The 19,798-nt window shown below is 37.2% G+C and overlaps 2 protein-coding genes across 13 annotated transcripts in view; both read left to right on the top strand.

Annotated features, from left to right (window-relative positions):
• Positions 1 to 436: 436 nt before the first annotated feature.
• On the top strand, positions 437 to 3,624 carry fadd (Fas (tnfrsf6)-associated via death domain). Its single transcript, XM_034053180.3, has 2 exons — positions 437 to 1,040; positions 2,384 to 3,624. Exons 1-2 carry the CDS (start codon positions 743 to 745, stop codon positions 2,659 to 2,661), a joined length of 576 nt encoding a protein of 191 aa, XP_033909071.3. The 5' UTR covers positions 437 to 742; the 3' UTR covers positions 2,662 to 3,624.
• Positions 3,625 to 12,035: 8,411 nt separating this feature from the next.
• Positions 12,036 to 19,798, top strand: part of LOC117432313 (liprin-alpha-1-like) — a 33,773-nt gene continuing 26,010 nt past the window's right edge. For all 12 annotated transcript variants that reach the window (XM_059001764.1, XM_059001759.1, XM_059001757.1 and 9 more), the window contains exons 1-2: positions 12,036 to 12,901; positions 14,706 to 14,969. In XM_059001764.1, the coding sequence (XP_058857747.1) occupies positions 14,706 to 14,969 (264 nt within the window). In that variant the 5' untranslated portion in view covers positions 12,036 to 12,901. The remainder of the gene's footprint in view (positions 12,902 to 14,705; positions 14,970 to 19,798) is intronic.

Raw genomic sequence — 19,798 nt, 5'->3', positions numbered from 1 at the left:
GTCGAGTGATTGGAAACGAGACATTTTGTGTTTGAATTGAAAGTGATGGTCTCAAGGAGTCGAATGGGTCAAAGTTAAAGTATATTTTCCTCTAGAGGAATTATCACTTTTTGACGTCACTGCTGTGGTATTACGCCTTTTTTTCGAATGGCTCAGGATATATATATATATATATATATATATATATATATATATATATATATATATATATATATATATATATATATATATATATATAAGCGGATATCGAGAGATTAAAGGGCAATTTATATGTAGACAACCAACTATTCATTGTTATTTTGAGTAAATTCATCACTACCATGATATTTCTGTTATCCTTAGGATGTATCGCCCCGACACTAGCAGCAGGTGGCACTATTCCCTTGACAGAAAACCAAAACAAAAGTATCGGTATTTGAATGAACGGATACGGAAGTACTGTATATCACTGACTCAACTATCAGGAAGTAAACTAAATAATCAGTTAAACACTTATTATTCTGCTTATACCTCTATATCTGTATTTTTTCTGTTAAGTGGAATTATATGTGTAAGGCTGTGTTATTATTATATAACAGCGTGAAAATATATATTTGCGCAAAATTCGAAAGTGAAAGTAAAACTTCTTCAGAGGGCGTGTTTCTCGTGCTGACTGAGATTATTTCACTCAGTTAAAGGTTGTATTTGCCTTTTCAATATTTGAAAAATAACGTACAGGAAAGGTATATATAAAATACTAGAAATGGGAGAGTTTTTGGGTTTGTTGTATCAGATTTCTGGGAGCCTAGATTCAGAAAACTTAAAAAACTTGAAATTTTTGTGCGGGGATGACATCAGAAAAAAGGAGCTTGAAAATATTTCAAGTGGGACTGATCTGTTCAAAAATCTGATGGAAAAGGGGAAGATCTCTATAGACAATACAGATTTTCTTCGTTTACTCCTAACTAAAATTAAAAGGGAAGACCTTTTGGAAAAACTGGACAACTTTGAAAAGTATGGATCCGGTGAGCAAGTCGATCTACCCGATGCCGAGGAAATAGGTGGGTGGTCAACACAGCCAACTATACGACATGTAGCCAGATTTCTGCAGGGTTTATAGCCCAAAGTCTCTTCACAAATAGACCAATTATTTGTTTTAACTGAAAGCAAGCTTATTTTAACACGTAGACCTATGCATAAAAAAACCCCTTTCGTAAGAAAAGATACCTAGTATAAATTTGATTAAAAAAACTACAAGCCCCAGTACAGCTCATCCATACGTCGCTATCAACAAATTTGTACGGAAGCTCTGAAGGGACAAATCAACATTCATACCAGGCCAGCGACCGAATTAAGCGTGATCCCTTTATTGAAATGCTAATGCTGGTACTGTATCCAAAACAAAATTGCAAACATGAAAACAGTTCAATCGTTTAACGTTATACCACCAAAATCTAATTACATTATCAACCCGCGACTCCTTAATATTTCCCGCGGCTGTGTTTTTGAAGTAGCCCAATTCCGCGGACAAACCGCGGACCTGGCAACACTGGTGTAGATTTTGCCTAGTCAAAAGGCGTTACTTTCAGACACATTGGTATATTTAATAACACCACACATAATGTCTCCAATATTTCTCTGCTTTTTAAAACCAGGTCTATTGCACTTGTATTTTATAAAGGTTATGAAATCGTTCTTAATAATTAGTAAATACTTAATGTATTGTCATTCAGTCTAATGCACCTAATTAGCCAAAGTTTAAAAAACGCTGTAAATTGAAAGTCATACTGAACAGTTAAGGATGACTGTATGTGCATAGACATAGGCCTAGTGATATAATTGAAGCTGTATACATAAAATAGATAAAGTTTGACACTGAGCATTACAGTACAGAGGATCTTATTGTTGAATGAAACAAACGTAAAAGCCCTCATGCTGTAATCTGAACTCTCTTGATTGAATTACACAATGGTAATGCAAGCCAGCTGCACCTAACGCATTTCCTCTTGCTGTAGTCGGCCCACACCAATGCATTAACCCGCAATATATATGTGTCATCTTTTTTCTTTAACTGAAGTCACATTTTGTTTTTTACAGAGATCATTTACAGCTAATTCTAAATAATGTTACTGTAATTTAATACATTGTTGTAAGAAATCGTTTGACACTACTGTGCCGTTACAGGGACCACAACATATATGTCTTATTGGACCTTATTTAAACATTAAGCTTTTCAGTTGAACTGGTTATAGACTGTTTTTTTTGGAGGGGATAGCAGCTATTTTAATTGTATAATACTAGCAAGCAACTACAACTGTTAATTTATTGTATTGAATTTACTTGCTAGTTTTATGTTTTTACTAGCGCTTACTAAATGGTGAATAATTGGATGTTTCTTTTCCAGAACGTCTGGAAACTGCATTTGAAGTCATTTGTGACAACCTGGGAAAACAGTGGAAAATGTTTGCCCGAAAAATCGGTGTTTCCGATGCCAGACTAGACCAAATCCAGGATAGGCACCCCTGTGACATGAGAGAGCAGATCAGGCAGGTTTTGAAGACGTGGCAGAAAGTACAAGGGAACGACGCCAACGCTGCAGAGTTAATAAGGAAGCTTCGGGACTGCAGGCTCAACTTGGTGGCCGATACCGTAGATGAGCAACTAAGAACAATGCAGAACTGAGTCTATTTATTGAACTGGAATTTGCAGCTGGATCAGTTCCTTTCTCGTTTCTATTGTGTAATGGGGCAAACTGTTTTTTCAGAACAAGTTGAATAGTTTTAATTCGTGATTTTTTTTTAAGAACTAACACAGGGGTCTCCAACCTTTTTCCTATTAAGAGCTACTTCTGATTTGAAAAAAAAAAACAACATTTGAGAGCCACTCCTCAAAGAACTCCAAGCTAAAAATAAAGAAAAATGTTATTCTTACCTAGATTTCAATGTGAGACTTGACACTGCATGCTGTCTACCAGCCCAGCAAAATCTGGCTTGTAATTAGAAAGCCCAACCCCGATGGAGTCATTCAGATGATCGTCACTCAGGCAGGTTCGAAATTTTGATTAGATTAAAAGGCAGATTCACATAGATAAGTGGAACCAAATAAGGACGCCACTTTCATTGCTGCTATGCAGATTTCTGTCCTTGTCCACTTAAGTCTAGAAGTCAGACACTAGATATCTTGCTTTCAACTGAATATCGTTTTGAAGATTAAGAATCTCCTCCCAGTTCAACACAATCCAGATTAAACAATGACCCCACTTGTTCAGAAATGTCACTTACATCCAAATGCATAAAGGGATTTGAAATAAACAGTACACAAGGTTCCAGCTGCTGAAAATCATGAAATCTGACATTAAATTCAGACCAAATCAAAACTTTGACAACCCGCAAATTGCACTTAACAAAACTGTATTTAATAGCGTTTTCTTTTTATGAGTAGAATACAAAAAAAAGAAATTGCAGCTGCTTTCTAAATATATATATATATATAATGTCAAATTGGTCTATAGTACTGGAGTGTTTTTTTGTTGTTTTTTTGCAATTAAATGTCAAATGCATCAGTTTTTCTAAATCATCAGTAATTCATTGGTGGCGTTTTAAACTGTACATTAGTAAATCATAATAAAAAAAAATATAAAATCAATGTTGGAAGTGTATTTTTTTTTTTTTTTTTGGTTTCCACCAACAACAGAATGTCTGAATACACCAGTGTAAAAACACTGCATGCCCAAAATTCCTGTCTGTATGGGAGTGCTATAGCATTAAAATATGGGCTGATTTTTAGTTTAAATCCTAAACACATACCATTGATTTATTTATTTGTATTATTTAGCAGCTTCATGTCATGTTTCTATAGTTCCAATTACATAAAGAAGACATGCAGTTGACAGACTGCTGCAAGTCTGTCTTTTAGGTTTGATTTTGCAATGTTTATTTGAAAAACTATTTATAGAATACAGCCAGAGTATGCAATCAGAAAAAGACACTAATTGCACACTGTTCTTGAGATTAAATCTTTTGCTTCGCTTCTCATAAGTTACAGCCATTTCCTCCAAGTGGGGGAGGCTGGAGTTGCTTACACTGCAGCATTGTCAGAGTTTGCTTGACTCAATTAGACCTGATCGGGTGGAGAGCTAATTGAGGTCAGATATGAATTCAGAAGTTAGGAATTAGAACAGAACGTTAACTCTGCAGCCATCATGTGAGCTCTTGTTCAGACTGAGCACACCTAGCTGGTTAACAAGCATTTGCAAAAGGAGGCTACAACATTATAGAGAGCTTGGCGTGTGTCTTGTTAAGCATAGATCATAGTCATAGATCATTCCTGACTGATTGTACAGTATATATGCCAGGATTCCCTACACAGGGCAAAGCCACGTACAACATGTGCAAGTGGAATGAGACCTCCAGATTGCAGCCCCACAAGAACAACAGCATCCATGACAGTTGAGGGTTTGCCAGATGAACCATTACACTGATCCTTTTGAGGATGTGCCTTTAACTAGCGGCATACTTCTGCTGAAGTAATTACAACAGTCTGTCTGTATCCCTTTATACTTTAACACAATGGACCTATTTTTAAGAGAAAACTTTTTATATAATCTTTTAACACTGCAGATCACTGCTGTAGTATGTAATTTCACTCAACACAGCAGACCTAACCTTGCACATCTTTCAGAAAACTACAGTGAGATACTTTAGTTAGGTATCCGTGTATTTTATAATGGGGTTAAAGGCAAACATGATGAGAAACAAAAGTTTAGAAAATTCAAACCCTAATTAATAAAATCAGGCTTTAAATAAACATTTTATGAACAAGGCTTGATACCATAGGTATACTGAGCATACTGTAATAAAGTAATGAAACTGATGCGTTGCAGTTGAAAGGCCTACATTTGTGTATTTTCCATTAATGCAGTTTTATTGTTTGTTTTTCTTTCTATTCCAACAACTTCAATACGATTACATCGGTTACATACGATTTTCTCTTCAGTTTTCTCTTTGAACTACGATAATTAGTCAATGTGTACATTTGGAAAACTTGGATTCTATTCAAGCCCCATACATGTATAGCATTTAAAACTATGGAACATCTAAAGATGAATTCAATTCCAAGCGATTTATGATGTGCTGGTAAAAACGTATTGCAGTTCAAGGTGTGATGGAACATATGGAGTGGATGAGGCAGCAATATTGATTACATCACCGCCCTTTGACCTGTGTGTAATTGAGCGGACCCTTTTTTTTTTCTTCTTAAATATACAGATGGTAACGTGTGCTAGTTCTCAAAATGGCTTGTATGTGATTGGGACTTCAGTGCACATGGAAATAATTTACCCAAATCATGATTTTGAATGTATTCAGATCTATCAATAATTAAGGGTTCTCTTTTTTCTAGATTAGACTGAATTGTGTAATCATGTTCCTAGTTTGCACTTTAAATCATGAATATTTTATAAGAGCTAAAAACATATCCTAAACAATTATGTCATAAAGAAAATAGTCTGAAAAAAAACAACCTTAAAGCTTGCAGAGAAAATGTAGAGAGGAAAGACGACATTACCTCCACTAGAGAAAGAAAAATACAAATCACACCCCTTTTCCTGAATGACAGGAACCCGCATGATCACTCCAAGCTGTAAAAACATATTTTAACAGCTCATAGACCTTACATAAATAACACAATATGATACCGTGTGGTACAGAAGCCTTTTCATAAAGCTGCTTGCTAGAAGTAGAACCAGGCTCTTCACTGGGCAAATTTGTTTATTTCCCTGACAAAATATAGGTTAGCTCTTCTGGGGTACTGAATGACAAAAGCTGCCATCAATTATGCATTGAATTTACCTACTTAGAAAATGGACAGAGAAAGAGGGCTCTGTGAGCTTTGTATCCTCCTCAGCATGTATAGAAATGTTAACCAACAAAGTCACACATTTTAGTGGTTTGCAAAACACCATACAACATAGTCTCTGAGCAAGCACTGAAGCGCAACTACTTTTGTAAGAAAGCGGCCAGACATTCGGTATTAGCACACTGAACAGTTTAAATTTTTTTTTTTTAAAGAGATATATAACCATCCACCAAAAAGTGAATCTGAGACCACCAGAACTCATTTTACACAGGTCTCCCAGGACAGAAACGAAGCTGGGTCACAGAGGTGAAAGGCAAGTGTTTATAAGACTTACTGCTTTCAAAATGTTAAGAAACATGCAACCTATTCACATAGCTGTTGCAATTTTAAAATGTAGTTTCAAACTACAATTGTAAGTTTGAAATTGCAGTGTTCCCAAAGTCTGTTGTATTTTGCATTGAAGTTTTTCTCTTGTATTTTACCCAACTCAGCCAAACTAAGGAATATAAATGCCTGTAGTATTACACATTGTTGTCCACTATTTTCAAATGTGACCAATTTCCGGTTTAAATGTACAGTATTTGAAAGCCAGTCTGCTTCCGTGGAATATATTAGTTCTTATTTCCTGCTGATCAAAATACCTCAGTTATAAGGAAGGACAAGGATTCTTTATTACTATATTTAGATACTGTCACTTGTCAATAGATGAGACTATGCTTGCTGCATAAATGCATCCATTTTGGTAGTCAAATTAGTTGCGAAACAATATTATCTTACTGTACATTAGAACTAATTTGTTAAGAGGCGAAAGCAAGAAGGACAATAAAAGAAATATCAATTTGTCCGGGAGCCATTGGTTTGGTTAGTGATACTCTGAATGGGTACTACTTCAGCAGGGACATACTAAATGACCCCTGAAGTAGTAATGGTTGAGCAAATGGATGAGTGTCACACTTGCTGTCTGCAGCAGTGAATGGAGTGTGACATGGAACCCATTAATGAGACAACCCATTAATGAGACTGAGGTCTAGACCTTTGAAACAACCCGCATCAATAGACTCCGGTCTGGCTTTGTTTACCTGCACTGTACCGGGTTTTGGTGGGCGAGTTGTTTCTATTTATCTGTTCTAGTACTTCACAACGGAGAATGTCTATAAAAAAGCAGGGAAATGTGAAAGAAAACACATTTATGTTCTGAACTTACCTGTTAGAGGAACTTTCTTGAGCTTCAGTTTCCACTTCTGAACAGAAAAAGAGGCTTTTGTGGTCTCGAAAGCCAGTGTATTTACATACAGATTCAGCAGGAATCACTAAAGCACGGTTTATCCTACATTACAGAAGAAAAACATTAAAAGATACTGGAAAGCTGTACCAAAAAAAAAGAACAAACAAACAAAACAAAAAAAACACCCAGACCAATCGTAAATCTGTCACAATAGCATTCCAATCACATTTTTGTTCTGTGGTGTTTAAGCAATGGCCTCCCTGCCTCTGCCCAGCTCTGCACAGTCCACACACTGGTAGAAATTCTAGCCATGGCCAGCAATGGGTTTAAGAGCTGGCTTTCGTGCTCGTTTTCAGCAGCTTTGCAATGGGGGTGCAATGCTTGTTCAAGAGCTGGTTAAGCTGGTTAATGAAATAAAACATACATAAAACGTACAAAAAAAAATACTGGAACATTCTGCAATCAAATCATTGCCACCTGTCTGCACTTTTAAATAGATCTAGTTGCTGTAAACACGTGCAGTGCTTTTATAGACCAGCTGGGTACCCATCAGAAAACCAATAAATATATGTTTCAAATGCCATCTCTTGCTGGTCATCAACAGTTGCTGGGATTTTCAGCAGGGTTACACAGTCACTGCATGGAGCCTCCATTCCAGCATAAAAGGCTTACTTTCTACAGTGATAAATCTCCAATCATATAGCTCATGTTGCTTAACCTAGAACAACTGTATATAAAATACATCTATGTTAAATCTCAGTAGGGTTTTATAAAGGAATAATGCAACTAGTATGACCGGTTTATGTAAATCCTAAAGGGAATGAAACAAAAGCTATGAAGTTAATTGATCTGGTCCATATTCTCCAGTAATAGGTACAGTAACTACAGTGATGTAGCTGAGCACTTGACCGACTGACAATTACAGCAAGAGTAGTACCTGACAGAAGCATGTCTGATCATCAACCAGTTCAGATATCTTCAAAAACGGCACAGGAGAACATACAAATCAGAATCAACACCCTTTTGGCCACCCTAGGGTAACATGACACGTTAGAAGAAAAGTTGTATGCATTTTAACCTCTTTATGGGTTCTAAGCACAAAGTAAGCCAATTGAATGAAATCCCTCACACATTGTTGATTTTGATTGGCTTGTTTTGGGTTACATCACTAAGGGACAGGTTAGGCTATCCAAGCTTGCTGCGGCCCTGACGTCATTCAAAGGGGTGAAAGCAGTGGGGCCCAATAGCGCAGCACTTGGGTTTCAGTTGAATTAAATCTACACCACCACTACTACATGCTAGTAACTGGGCACTGTGTTTAGGGAAAGATTTTTAATAAATACTTTGCTGCTTCTGAGTGGTTTTATCCTTCTTTCCATATTACACAGTCCTTATTAATTACTGATGCTGAAACTGCAAAAATGCACTTTTAACAATTTCATAGTTTTTTTTCTTTTTTTCTTTTGCATTTTGAAACAGGTGTCTACAGTAAAGTGTGAGTGATCATTTTGAAAACATTAAGATAACAGATCTTACTTAGGATCATGAATTGTATGCGATAAACTTTAAGATTAATTACTTGCTATTTTCACTTGTCAACAGCTTGAAATGCTGTGCTTGTAAAAGGTTTACTCTCTCAAACATTGCACAATCTCTAACAGGAACAATACATAGCTTAAACTAATAAAATATCAAAGCTTTTGTTTATCTGCAGTCTGCTAAGTTTATTTCAAATTTCGTCTCACTCCTTTTAAATAGCCTTTTAAGTTATGTTCTGCTTGACACAAGATACTGCATGAAATTCCAAGCATACCTCACATTCTTTACTGGTACCTGCAAGAACACATCTGACTGCTCTGCGTGTAGATTTAGCATGGCAATGGGCACCCACTGCAGAAACCCCACTTACTGCATGTAGATCTGTCAGCTTATTTTATTTGTATGTACTTTAATAACCAATTAAACAAACATAGATTGAATTCTGTATAACACAGGACAGAATTCCATAGTATACAAACCTCCATTAAGGCTGGGTTTAGGGTTTGGGAAATATGGGTAACGTGAGATTATCTCCTACACCGATTTACCCACTAAAGTTCATGAAAAGAAATGACTGTCTCACCCAAAGTAAGCAAGTAACTACCTTGCTCTATTTCTCACTGTTCAGTACCCACTGTTCAGTACTCCCTGGTTTGCCCCATTCAAAGAAGTCATAAATTTCTAGCCATGGCATTGTCTTTCTCATGTGGTGGCTTCCAGGAACTGGACTGCCCCTGTGTCTCAATGATTTACAGCAAATGCAGCTAGGATGATTGTAAGAATAGCCCAGAGCTGCAAATAAGAATAAATCTGTAGAATCCCTCAGAATACAGACAACAGCAGGTTCTGAAAAGGGTGATCTATGGGGACTATGGTGTAACAGAGCAATGTGAAGACCTTGGATCAGTTTGTTTAGAGACTGTTTAGCAGTAGAAAGACCAGTCTGTTTGTTCACTTGCTGCTTAAGGGATGGTGCACGGCTCCTGGGAGCTTCCTATTAAATATGATTGGCTCCTTCGAGAGGCAAAAACTATTTCTTCTATAATAAACACACGTGACTCTTTCATAACGTCAGTACCTGAAATGGAATCACACTTGAGATTTCAAATTGAATTCATAATGTAGTAAATATTTATAAACACTGAACAAAAATAACTTAAAAATAATTGAAAAGCACCCTTTTTTTAAACGTTTGCCTATATGTTAACTTAACAGTATCAAAACATACTTCAAATGTAAAAAGAATTCAGCTAATTCTGTTGACAAGTAATACACTAGAATTAGTCATGTTCCATCATTTACAGATTTACAGGTGACTATGGTAAGTGTTTCTAATGATAGGATATGTTCTATACTGTTGCCAGTAAACAGAAGTATTCCAAATGTGAGTCAGCAGATAAGTCATAGGTGAAAGGAGCTAAAAGGAGCAGTGTTCCAACAGTCTAAGCTGAATCTGGACAGTGCAGCTAGTTCACACGCTCTAACTTCATAAACTGGGCCTGTCTGCAAGTGCAAATTCACGGAATACAGCGTAGCTCGCTATCGCATGCATGGCATATTATCAGTGAAGTGTCATTTTACAGGGGACAACCCTGTCCTTATTCGACTTCTACCAATAGAAACCGATAATCTACAGGAGTACATTCTAAGATAATGAAACCTGTTGCTTTATCTACAACCAAAGCCTTCATTCTAATAGACAAACTGGACTTTTAAATGTGCATTCCTTGTTCATTTATCATAATAATAATAACAATAATAATAATAATAATAATAATAATAATAATAATAATAAGTGGTATAATCTTTTAATGTAAAATAACATAAGCCTGCAATAAAAATAAAAATAAATAAACATAAAAAAAGTATTTGTATTTTCAGCTTGTTCTCTCAGTTTTATGTAAACACTGCCTTCCTTTCCGTGCAGCAGATGGTGTATATTTATATATTTCATCTATTTTTTTTTTTGGGGGGGGGGGGGGGGAGGAGGAGAGTGCAAGGAAAGAGAAAGGCCATGGGGGCACGCTGCTGTCCTGGCAGGGCAATAAGTCAGGCTGAGTGGATATCTGAGAGAGAGAGAGCACTTCCCTGGGGCTGTTTGCTCCCTTTGTATTCCATCGGAGTACAGGGACTGGTGGTTATGTATCCTACTAAACATACACTCTGGAATAATATTTGACATTTTCTGAATAACACATGCCCTATTTTCCCTAGTAACTACACTCTGAGGAGACTCCAGTAATCCAATATTAACCATTGGTGAAACAGTATTGAAATAATGGGCTTTCCAATGGGGCACAAACAAACAGTAATACTGTGTTTGTTTCTGTATTTATTTGACCAGGACAGAACCCACTGAGATTCAAATCTCCTTTGCAAGAGAGTCCTTAAAGGAACAGTAGCTAACAAGCATCAATAAAATAGCAGGCATGATCAAATGGCCCATTGACATTGTCCCATTACTGTCAGGAGAGAGTAAATTACTTGGTTTAAAATTAACCCAAGGCTATAACAGAGTAGTTCTTAGAACATCTGAAAGTATTCAAAGAGTGGCAGTGAAAGGCTTGTTAGCCTGCTACTAGTGTGGCTTCTGTCAATTTAGGGTTAATTGTTGAATTGTACCTTGCAGATTATGACATGTTATCAAGAATTGTAATATTAGTGTGGTCCTTTATAGATTCAAAGCAATAAGAGTGTGTTGTTATGGGTGAGTAAAAGTTAATTCCAGGACGAAGAGAAATTATAGGTTGTTACCCCATAATAACTGTTCGTATTGCACATTCTGAATTTACAAAAATCTTTATCCATTATTAAACCATAAATACAGCTTACAGTCTGGTATGACTTGTGGTTTTGTTGTAACTAAAATAATTAGTAGAATTGACAGCCACAGTATTTGTAGGGCATGTTACACATTGCCCTTCTTTTCCCCATATCTTGACCTGGGAAAAAGCTCTCCATTGGTTGTTATGGTCTTTCAAGTAGAGTTCATTAGACAGACATTAGCTAAACTGTTTCTCTTATATATATATATATATATATATATATATATATATATATATATATATACAAATGTTCCCTAGACCTGCATATATATATATATATATATATATATATATATATATATATATATATATATATATATATATATATATATATATATATATATATGCAGGTCTAGGGAACATTTGCCACCTTTAACTACTAACTACTCTCCTTGTATTTCCAATCTTCCTGTCTAAATAAGCAGAAAACTTCCACCTCACAAATACACTGTTTGTGGGAGGCTTACATTAGATGCTCACCTGGGCTTTTGTTGAGCAACGTGGAATTTCATCCCGACTGTGGTAACGAGAGGGGGCGCTGCAGTTTCCAGCAGCCGATTTCCAGCGCACGGTGCATGTTGGGAGCGTCACACAGTGATTTATTGGAGAGCAGGAAACGGGAGATAATAAGAGCGGAGACTGCAGCGTAGAGAGGGAGGGAGCTAGGTAGACCGGAGAGTCGAGTCGATTGAAACCGGGATTTGCCGGGATATAAACCTCATATACCAACGGGGACTGGATATATTTGTCCCTAAGTATCCCAGGAACTGATGGGTTGGGGCTCAATTACACCCAATTGATGATAAATTAGGTTTGACAGAGGAGTTTAAAGTCCCCTAGTCCTTTACCGGGTTTCTCTTGGATTAGTCTGGTTTTCTTTTTGGGCTGGTGACGCGGCTAAACCAGGAGATCCTCAACAACACAGAGGCAAAGAAGAGGAAATAACAGTGTGATGTTTTCTTTTTAGTGTTTCTGCTGATTCCCAGACAATACAAGCTGGATTACAACGCATTGCGGGCTTTATATTTTTGGGTTAAAACTAGAAGATAAAGTCCCAGGAATTCCTATATATTATATATATTTTTTTGTTGCATCTGTTATCCATATGCGTCCATTATTATACTTTAGTGTTTATTTAAATGTTGTTATGATTGATTGTAATAGATATATTATATACCTTTATTAAGCTAATAGATGTTTTTTTGTATAAAATAAGAATCAGGACGGGACGGATAACTTGTCGTGGGCCTTTGGCTGTTTCTTGGTTAGCTAGGTGGTTTGTTTTTATTTTTGTATTTCTGATTTTAATGGATTTATTTTTGAATTGCTTGGGGGATACCTCGTGACATCTTAAGTTTAAAGGCGCCTTTCCGTTATTTTTGAAGCTGCTAAAATAAAACCACGGGGATTAAAACAAGACAAAAATCAGGAGGGGAGACAGTGGAACTGACAAAGTCGTCTCGGCCCTTCTGGCAAGGTAAATAAACAATTGCCGTGAATTGCACATGTATACCGTGACCACTAGAACTATTTAATTACACCCAGACCAAACTGAAAGGTACTTATATAAACCTGCAACCAGGTGATGGGTTCAGAAGTGACCAGAATGTTTTTGTGGGGATGCACTCTGAAGTGAAAGCTGTTATTTCTCTAATCACTTTGATCGATTTTAATTAACTGATATTATTTGGTTAAATGTTTAATACACACTATTACGCATATATATATATATATATATATATATATATATATATATATATATATATATATATATATATATATGCAGGCAGTGACAGTTATAGGGGCACGTTTTTGTTTTATGTATTTAACCCATTGCAAATTAAAAAGTCTGCAAAGTTAACGTGCTGTGCAAATCTTTTTGAAGAAAAGCCGTAGCTTGTGCATTGGAAAACCGAATTGCTGAGCTAACTACTGGGCCCCATGCACGCAAATGGAACGAATCAATACAGGCTTTATGCCTTACTAGTGCACAATAAATTATGCAAATACCGGTTTTGGCATCGGCGATTTCCTACCAGTCATATCCTGCACATGATGATTACAGGCCATATATCTATACATCGCGACTGCAAGGATAATGCATGCAGTATTCTCCCCCCTAAAATCATAATGGTTGGACAATCCATCTGAAATTTACAAAAGAGAATACCAACAATGTATCAAGATTGTCTTGTGATTTGTTTACTAAAACAAGTGGAGATATACATTGTTTAGTGAAATGTAACGAATTAGCTGTAATTGGGGTTATCATGTTCACAAAGGCTGCAAAAGTGTATGCTTTAATAAGGCTTCTCTATAACAGTTCATTATTATGGGCACATTTTGTTGCTAGTGTTTATCCCTTGAACTGGAGAACCTCAAAGCCTGAAGGCTAACCATGCTAGTTTTCCTGGAGACAAATTGCCCAGTGTGGACCACTTCACTGTACAGGTCACTGAGCAGAACAAAATTCTATCTGTCATGCCAACCATAAAATCATTGTGCCATTAGCACTGAGGAAATGTCTACTAAAGATATCCAAGCTCCTTTCTCCTCCTCCATGTACATCATTTCATCAGATAATTGGCAAAGCACTCAGTTGGTTACAATTGCAAAATAGTGGGAAATAGTGGGAAATTGAAAACCTACACATCTTTCTCCATATACCCATACTGTACTGCAGTACAGTGACAAGACTAACATTTCACGCATTCTATTAGTGATGTCAAATGGCATTTTTATCACAGACCTAGATTGGCTTTAATCTTGTTACCCAAACTAATATTATGTAGTTTGACTAGTGCCAATCAGGTTTGCTGAAACCAGCCTTTCCTGGTTGAAACATAAACCTGCCTCCTACAGTATTGTTGTTTGTGTGTTTTTTTTTTTTAAGGACTCAATTACCATGTTGCACTCTGATAATGAAGTGGAAAAGTATATTTCAAGTGCAGTAAATGAGACTAATGACCATGTTCGAAAATGCCAATTGAGTTAATGGTTGCATATTTAAGTGAGCATCAATGCTCAAGTGTTTCTTACTAAATATGACTTCAGATGGGCTACTTGGTGTCTTTTAATTTGATACAATTTGGGGATGTGCAGGGTACCCTGCATAGTACCTGGGTATTAGGCTCTGAAGCACTCTAGAAATGTTATTATCAGTCCCCTGAATGCTAATCTATGGGGGATCCTGGCACTTGGTGGTCATCTGATTTTAAAGTGTATGCTTGTTTGATTTGTCCCTCTGTTTACTGTGCAACCTCATTTTTCTAATGGTGTAGATGATGTGCGAGGTGATGCCAACGATCAATGAGGCTGAGATTCCATCAGGCGGAGGTGGGGGCGGGGGGACGGGCTCTCCCCTCCAGTCGGACTCTGATGGTCATTTTGAGTCACTGATGGTGTCAATGTTGGAGGAGCGGGACCGGCTCCTGGACACACTGAGGGAGACCCAGGATACCCTAGGCTTGACCCAGGGAAAGCTGCATGAGGTCAGCCATGAGAGGGATTCACTACAGAGACAGCTCAACACTGCACTTCCACAGGTAACTGATCAATTTTAAACTGTAATGCCCAAGTCTAATGCGCTTAGAAATTGATAGTTTATTTACATAAAGATGTTGTTTTAAACAATGCTAGACTAGAACCTTGCCAAACAAACACTATTTTTTTTAAGAAGGTGCACTGGCTTTGTTCAAAGCAGAGCTTTGAATGCTGACATCTGTTTTAGGGATTTTACTATATTAATGGTAACGAGCATGTTTGCACAGCAAGATTACTTTATTTGTAAGCTGTCAAGGAGAGAACTTTGATGTGGCTTTACAGTAAAGATGACGTTTTTAAAGTCATGCATGGACTGGCTCTCCTTTAGTGTGCAAAAAGAAAAATAACCTGGTGTGTGCAGGTTGTCCTTTTAACATGGAGAGTTGGGGGGTGGAATGGGTTATTGCACTCTGTCAAGTTCAGTAGCAATCCGTTTACTGTAAAGGATAGATTTAGTGGCCCTGTGGAAACCATACAAATATATAAGTGGAAGAAATGCATTTTTGCTACAAGAATGCCTTCTTGAGGATATTTGTGGCTTGGATAGGGCTGCTGTTTTCTTTGGACAGAAAGAATGTAGCCCTCCTAATATAGCCTGACTTGAATCCTACACAAGCTATAGCTTTGAGTTATACCGTATTTTGGTAGAAGTCCCAAAAGTAATGGATGCTTTGGGGAGGAAAGAAGCTAGCCTCTTTGGAGCCACCTTTCTCATTTATTGCAGGGGTCACTTGGAGGCATATGCAAATACAGCAGCCTGTCCCCTTTGTCGTTAAAACAGGCACTCTAGCAGAAATGTTGTAATTTAAAAGTACCTTGTGGATGTGGTCAGTGCACAAGGGGACCTTTATTGCCTTTATTGCTTCGTTGGAGTATGCCTCAAAGCTAATGCATATTGTTGGTAAGGTGGCCTGATTTTCTCGGAGCGTGAGTATCTGTTGAAAGGCCATACTGGAAACCGTCTCCCCCACCTCGAGCATGTGTTTGCTGGGTTGTATTAATGCATATGAAATGTATGTTGATCTCATGTCTTGCTGTAAAATATCTAAATCTTTGCAGATCTGGATAATTAATGGTGGGGGTGGTTGAATAGGCATAGCTAAGAATTTGACTTGCTTTACTGTAAACCTGTCTGTTTGCACCTTTGTAATAAAATCATAATGTCTCCGGAGCCATAGAGGTTCCCCTTTCTGTTCCAGTTACTACAGAAGTTGGTATAATTGTATCAACAGTACAGAAATGATACAAAAGGTTGGTCCATAGGATGCATTATTTAGTTTAGTAGGTGGGTGGGCAGCTTTTTGTTTCATAGTTAATCACTGGTGGTAGAATATCTCTATCTCTATCTCTCGATATATCTATATATCTATCTATATCATTGTTAGAACTCTTTCTTCGTAGATTGCTACAGGAGGAAAGCATATCTTTGCCTTGGAAAGCAAAGTGGTGCTAAGCTTCCTTCCATCCTTCTCTTTCCTTTCTCTTATTAGATAAAGGGTTTTTAAAGAGAAGTTTATCATGACCTTGGGGAATACTGCCATTTGGTTCAACCATTTTCCTTTTAAAGCAATCTATCCATTTTAAAGCACTTTTATCCGTGCATACTTCAATTATAGTTGGAATGCGTGAGTGCTGGTGCTGTACTGCAGAAAGGTATTGTTTAACCCAGACGAATATTCCACTGCATTACTAGCATGGCAGTTCTAAATATATAATGGTAAAGGTGTCAAATAATTAGCACCTTTTTATTATTTTACATATTTTCTGCATGAAGTTGTAGTAATGGCAAAGCTTGTGTATGCAACAGCTGAATCAGGTTCTGTATTTATTTAAAAACAAATCCATGTATTGTAATAGGCAATATAAAAAGCGCAGAGGAAAACTATGCCCAGGGCATTCCTTGTAAAAGTAGATCATGGTGAAGGTGGAATTCTTTAGCAGTTTTGATATCATTTGCTGAATCTGCAAGTTAATTGGCCTTTGTGTCTGGGACCTCCTGGAATGTCCTGTGTAGTAGAGCTGGTCTATGTTCTCTTGTAAAGGTTCGCTTGATGTGAAAATGTGTGAGTTCTAAGCTTTGTTTGGATCTAGAGATCCTAAAATATATAGTAAGCTAGTGGAAAATGTGGGTCCCCAGGCTGGCGAATTAAAAAAAACATTTCCTCCAGTACAGAGATTTATGTGTTTTAAAATGTTGGGCAGTACAGAGCAAGCTTTGTGCCTGTGGGAAGTCACTGCACACTTTTTTTTTTTCTTTAAACTAGAGGAGGGAACATGCTAATTGATCTTGTGATATGAGCTGTAACAGCAGGATTTGCTGTAATGTATATCATTTGATGTTGCAGGTACAGTACATGGGGCAGGGTATGCTTCTGTCTGATATTAGTTTTTTAGCTTTCTTAGGCCATGTGCACACTATGCTTTTTTAAACCTTATTAGTTGCCTTTAACCCAGCTAAATACGGTCCACACTACGCAGCGTTTAATACCGTACTTGAGAACACCTCGGGGTAGTCTCGAGTCCGGTTCTAAGTTAGATCGCATCTGGTAGTACAGTTTGTCAGAAGTGTTGACGCTGTACTACTGAACTGCATTTTTGGTGTATCCTTCAATATCCCAAAATGCTGTCTGATATGTTTTGGCTCGTGAACATTACAAATACTCATTGTAGGGTTGTCTGCAGGGTGGGGGGTGAGGGTAAAGTTAACAAGGTTCCATCAGCTTCTCTCAATCTTGTGGCACAACCAGTGAATAGATATTAATCCCCCCCCTTGCATGAACAGAAGTAAAATTAGTTTGCTCAGCAAGTCAAGCTTTTGAAAAGACTTCTTACTTGTACTATGTTTTACCTGAGAAATGTTAATAGTACACACATTAAATTGGGCAGTTTCGCATTCTTGTATGACACCTTATTTTTTGTTTTTTTGTAAAAAGGACATGCTTTTTATTTTATTTTATTTTTCCCTGAAAGTCTTGGGGATATTTATTTACACAATACATCAAAACTACTGAAAGAACCAAGTCAGACTCCACAGAGACGAACACTTTTATAGATGTGAAGCGTTACCTTTGTTGCTGGAGCCAGTTGTTTATTTAACTCTGTCAGCCTGGGCTATGTAAATATTGCATTTCATCGTTCACCACCAGAAGCTGCAATGGACAGCTGGATTGGGAACCACTCCAGCAGACTATAATTTGTAGAACAGTTGGGTTTTTTTATGCAAAGAAATAACTTATTTTTTTTTTACAATATAGGTCTAGTCCTAATGTAATTCATTATATACTACTACTTAGTAAAAAAAAAAAAAAAAAAAAAAAGCCTTTTAAAGTATAAATACCCTAACTACTGTAGATTGTGTTCCATTTCCTGTTTGTTTATGCGTTCATTTATTTTTAAATATTAGTTGGAAGGTTTATTAAGGAACAGAAACTTCTTGCTGAACAGTTTGTAGTGTGAGCAGTAGCATACAATGGCCCTGTTTCTGCTGTGTGATCTGGTTTTTGAATGGCTTGTTATTGGCCCTTTGTTCAAAGCAGTACTGTATTCCCTCCATAAAGCATAAAGACTGGCAAAAACTGAGACAGTAAGGTTGTTGGTGTGTGTGTGTGTGTGTGGTTCCCCCCCATGATGTAATGTTTTTTTTTTTTCCCACACTTCAAACCCATCCAATGACTGTTACAAGGTGAAACTGTCCAGGAATTAGGACTACAGTACCACCATGTTTAAAAGAACTAATAAAGCCATTTGGTTAACAAAACTGGGTTTTGGTAACTGTGCACGTGTATTGTATTTTTGTTCTTTGATTCTGACTCTGTTGGAGTCAGTGTGACAAGTCTGAACACATACTGGGCGTACATTGAGTGAATTCTTTGTTTTGTAAAGTTACTGCCACTGTAGATGTAATTTTCTTTTGATTGGGGAAACAGTGCATGCTTTGACCATCTTTCTTGAAGATGGTGTTTTCTACTTTTCTATTTCCGTTTTGTATGAGAGGGAGGCGAAAGGGAAGTCTCTGTGGCACACTGATATTGTATGCTCTACCCAGCCAATGAGAATGATGGAAGTGTTTGATAAGGTCCCAGAAGTTTGATTTTGATTTGTCTAACAGAACTGCAACCCAAACAGGATGTAGCATTATGAACTGTGTCTGGATAAAGAAGCACATTTTCATTCGTGCATGTTTTAATTTTCTACTTAAATACTCAAGTTTAAAATACTATAGTATCTATTGTGCCCTCCAAAATATCATTGTCTTGGGTGTATATACACATGTACAGAAATGCACTTGATCTGTTTCTATTAAACAACATTTTAAACCAGAAATACTTAATTGTATTAGTGATTGCCACTTTGATCATAGATCCTGTTTTGTAACTAAGTGTAGGTATTACAGGGCCAAAAATAGAGACTCCATAAACCAGACAGATTTCAAAACGGCTCAGATGGATTTCTGGTGGTGAGAATCTGTGAACACCCTTGGTGTAAAATGCACTCAAGGTCACAATTCCACAGTGTGCTACTGTACGAGTAGCAAATTGATTCTTGTCTTGGCCACAACTTCTTAGTAATTCACCAGTGTGCTATGATACAAAAACAGTAAAAGAAAGATCTAAGGTCGTTTTTGACAGTATCAATTCAACATGAATTGTGGTCTAGTGGTTAAAGAAACAGGCTTATAACCAGGAGGTCCCCGGTTCAAATCCCACCTCGGCCACTGACTCATTGTGTGACCCTGAGCAAGTCACTTAACCTCCTTGTGCTCTGTCTTTCGGGTGAGACGTAATTGTAAGTGACTCTGCAGCTGATGCATAGTTCACACACCCTTGTCTCT

Source organism: Acipenser ruthenus, chromosome 27, assembly GCF_902713425.1.
Source record: "Acipenser ruthenus chromosome 27, fAciRut3.2 maternal haplotype, whole genome shotgun sequence".
In the NCBI taxonomy this organism is placed as follows: Eukaryota; Metazoa; Chordata; class Actinopteri; order Acipenseriformes; family Acipenseridae; genus Acipenser; species Acipenser ruthenus.
This window is presented reverse-complemented; position numbering and strand designations above follow the sequence as displayed.

Coding starts and splice junctions, on each gene's coding strand:
- fadd (XM_034053180.3), top strand. CDS start 743: ATGGGAGAGTTTTTGGGTTTGTTGTATCAGATTTCTGGGAGCCTAGAT. Junction 1,041..2,383: donor ACCCGATGCCGAGGAAATAG/GTGGGTGGTCAA, acceptor TTTCTTTTCCAG/AACGTCTGGAAACTGCATTT.